General features: G+C 58.4%; 1 protein-coding gene across 1 annotated transcript in view; it reads right to left on the bottom strand.

Annotated features, from left to right (window-relative positions):
* Window positions 1-2,833, bottom strand: part of THOC5 (THO complex 5) — a 13,746-nt gene extending 10,913 nt beyond the window's left edge. The window contains exons 1-4 of the mRNA XM_027669577.1: window positions 2,693-2,833; window positions 1,548-1,661; window positions 942-1,039; window positions 195-341 (exon numbers count right to left, since the gene is read on the bottom strand). Of these exons, the coding sequence (XP_027525378.1) occupies window positions 195-341; window positions 942-1,039; window positions 1,548-1,661; window positions 2,693-2,737 (404 nt within the window). The 5' untranslated portion in view covers window positions 2,738-2,833. The remainder of the gene's footprint in view (window positions 1-194; window positions 342-941; window positions 1,040-1,547; window positions 1,662-2,692) is intronic.
* Window positions 2,834-2,879: the final 46 nt, after the last annotated feature.

Genomic DNA, 2,879 nt, shown 5'->3' with positions numbered 1-2,879 from the left:
GCAGGGACAGGGACAGGGAGCAGGGACATGGACAGGGAGCAGGGACATGGCCAGGGATAGGGAGCAGGGACAGGGAGCAGGGACATGGCCAGGGACAGGGACAGGGACATGGACAGGGAGCAGGGACATGGACATGGACAGGGAGCAGAGATAGGGAGCAGGGACAGGGAGCAGGGACATGGACAGGGACCCACCTCTTGCGCTGCTCCAGCTCCCAGTCAAGCCGGGCCAGGGTCTGCTGGTGGGGCTCTGCCAGGGTGATGGCAGGGCGGCTGATCTCAGGGGGGGCCTCTCTATAGAACTCCTCCAGGCTCACCAGCTCGATCTCCTCATGTTTGGACCTGCAGGGACAGGTGGATCAGCTCAGGGAAGGGTGGGAAGTGCTGCAGCACAGCCAGACTTGAGGTGTCCCACAGGAGAGTGTTCCACCGGTGCTTCCTGCCCCAAATTCCCTCTCTATGTGAACCACCCCATCAATGAGCGAACCTGCTTTCTTCTCCACTCTCTGTGCCTAAAGGGGCTCCAGGAGAGCTGGAGAGGGACTTGGGACATGGGAGGGAGGGACAGGACAGGAGGAAATAGCTTCCCACTGCCAGAGGGATATTGGGAACGAATTCCTGGCTGTGAAGGTGGGGAGGCCCTGGCACAGGTTGCCCAGAGAAGCTGTGGCTGCGCCTGGATCCCTGGAAGTGTCCAAGGCCAGGATGGATGGGGCTTGGAGCAACCTGGGCTAGTGGAAGGTGTCCCTGCCCATGGCAGGGGGTGGCACTGGATGGGCTTTGAGGTCCCCTCCAGTCCAAACCATTCCATGGTTCCATGACACCTGGAACACCCGTCCTCCTCCCACAGGGAGCTCAGGCAACGTGGCAAGAGCTCCAAAAGCTGGAATCCTCCACCTCATCCCAGACACTGTTGCCCCTCTGCTCCCTGGCCAAACTCACTTGAACTCCAGGCACTTGGTGATCTCCTTCTGCAGGTGCATCACCTCGTAGAGCAGGTTCTGGAGCTGCAGGTGATACGCGTCCACCTTCTGCTTCGCCTGGAACACGGACACAGCCGGAGCAGGGATGGAGCTGTGCCTTCCAGGAGTCACCAACACCCTCCCCCTCACCACACCCCCTTGGCACAGCTGCTTTTAGGCTAGGCAACAATCTTTTTGGGGGGAGAATGACGTTTCTATGGGGAAGCAAAGATTGTGACATGGGACTGATTTTTCTCCTTCCAGTAGGTTTCAAAGCCAAGGAACAGGACAAGCACATGGACTGAGTCCCCTCTCCAAGAACTCCAGAGCTTCCAGGACAATCACACACCCCTTTATGCACCAGATGGGCCTTTCTGACCCCTCGTTATGTTCAAGACAGAGGCAGACACCCCTCCTTCATGAACCATTGCAACTACAGCTCCCCTGCACCCAGTAGGAGTTTTCCAAGGTCGGATCTCCAGATAAACCTCCAACCCAATCCCCAGGACCTGGCTGGTGTGTAACTCCTCACAGAGCAGAGAGAGCCCCACTTCCCCCTAAATCCCAGCCTGGATGCCCCCTTTACCTCGTGGGTCTGGTCCCTGCCTTTCTTGAGGCGGATGTGGGCCAGGCGGTTGAGCTTCTTCAGGGTCATGAAGTGGACGCAGCTCTGGACGCGCCGCTCGTCGATCTCCGAGGCCTGAGGGGTGGGAAGGGGGGCTGGGATCAGCAGGGATGGCTGGAACCAGGGAGACCCTTCACTCAGGGAATTCCCGCGGGTCCCGGCACAGAATGGGCTCCACACTTTGCCGAGGAGTCACGTTTGTCACTGGGGCTCCCCAGGGAGGCTCCTGCTGTCAGATCACAGGGACCCGCTGGAAAGAACTGGGAGGGGGGCCCAGGCTCCTCAGAAATCACTCCAGGGATTTTTTGCAGCGGTAGGAATAGGGGTGGTTGAGCCTCAAGCACTGAGGTGTCCCAGGAGCCTGGGATAAGGGAGGCTGTTCCATTCCCAGGGCTCAATCCCTGACCCAGGAGTCTTGGATAAGGGAGGCTGTTACATCTGCTGGGGCTCAATCCCTATCCCAGGAGCCTGGGATAAGGGAGGTTGTTCCATTCCCAGGGCTCAATCCCTGCTCCAGGAGTCTGGGTAAGGGAGGCTGTTCCATTCCCAGGGCTCAATCCCTGTCCCAGGAGCCCCAAAAAAGGGAGGCTGTTCCCACTTCCCTGCCCCAGTAGCATGGGACAAGGGAGGCTGTTCCCATTTACAGGAGTTCAATCCTGACATGGCAGCCTGGGACATGGGAAGCTCTTCCATCTTCGGGGCTCAATCCCTGCTCCAGGAGCCTGGGACAAGAGAGGTTGTTCCTTTTCCAAGGGCTCAATCCCTGTCCCAGCAGACTGGAACAAGGGAGGCTGTTCCCACTTCCCTGACCCAGCAGCTTGGGACAAGGGAAGCTCTTCCATTTCCAAGGCTCCATCCCTGTCCCAGGAGGCCAAGACAAGGGACGCTGTTCCATTTCCAAGGCTCAATCCCTGTCCCAGGAATCTTGCACAAGGGAAACTGTTGCATTTCCAGGACTCAATCCCTGGCCCAGGAACATGGGAAGCTGTTGCCTTTCCCTGACTCTCCCCAGGAGACATCACAGCTCCTGCTCCCATTCCTCTGGGACTAATGGGAAAATACCAAAGGACAGACCCACTCCACCACATGCCAAGGCCTCTCCTTACGTTTTCCTTGATCCCCCGGCTCTTCAGCTCCTGGATCTCTGCCATGAGCCTCTGGAGCTCCTGGCAGGTCTCCCTGTAGAGCTCGTAGTCCTTGATGGGGTCCCGCAGATCCACCTCGCTCTCCTCGCTGTAGTACCTGACATCCTGCAGAAACAAACACCACATCCATGGCTCATTCCTCCCACTG

Source organism: Corapipo altera, unplaced genomic scaffold, assembly GCF_003945725.1.
Source record: "Corapipo altera isolate COAL_440 unplaced genomic scaffold, ASM394572v1 162, whole genome shotgun sequence".
In the NCBI taxonomy this organism is placed as follows: domain Eukaryota; kingdom Metazoa; phylum Chordata; class Aves; order Passeriformes; family Pipridae; genus Corapipo; species Corapipo altera.
This window is presented reverse-complemented; position numbering and strand designations above follow the sequence as displayed.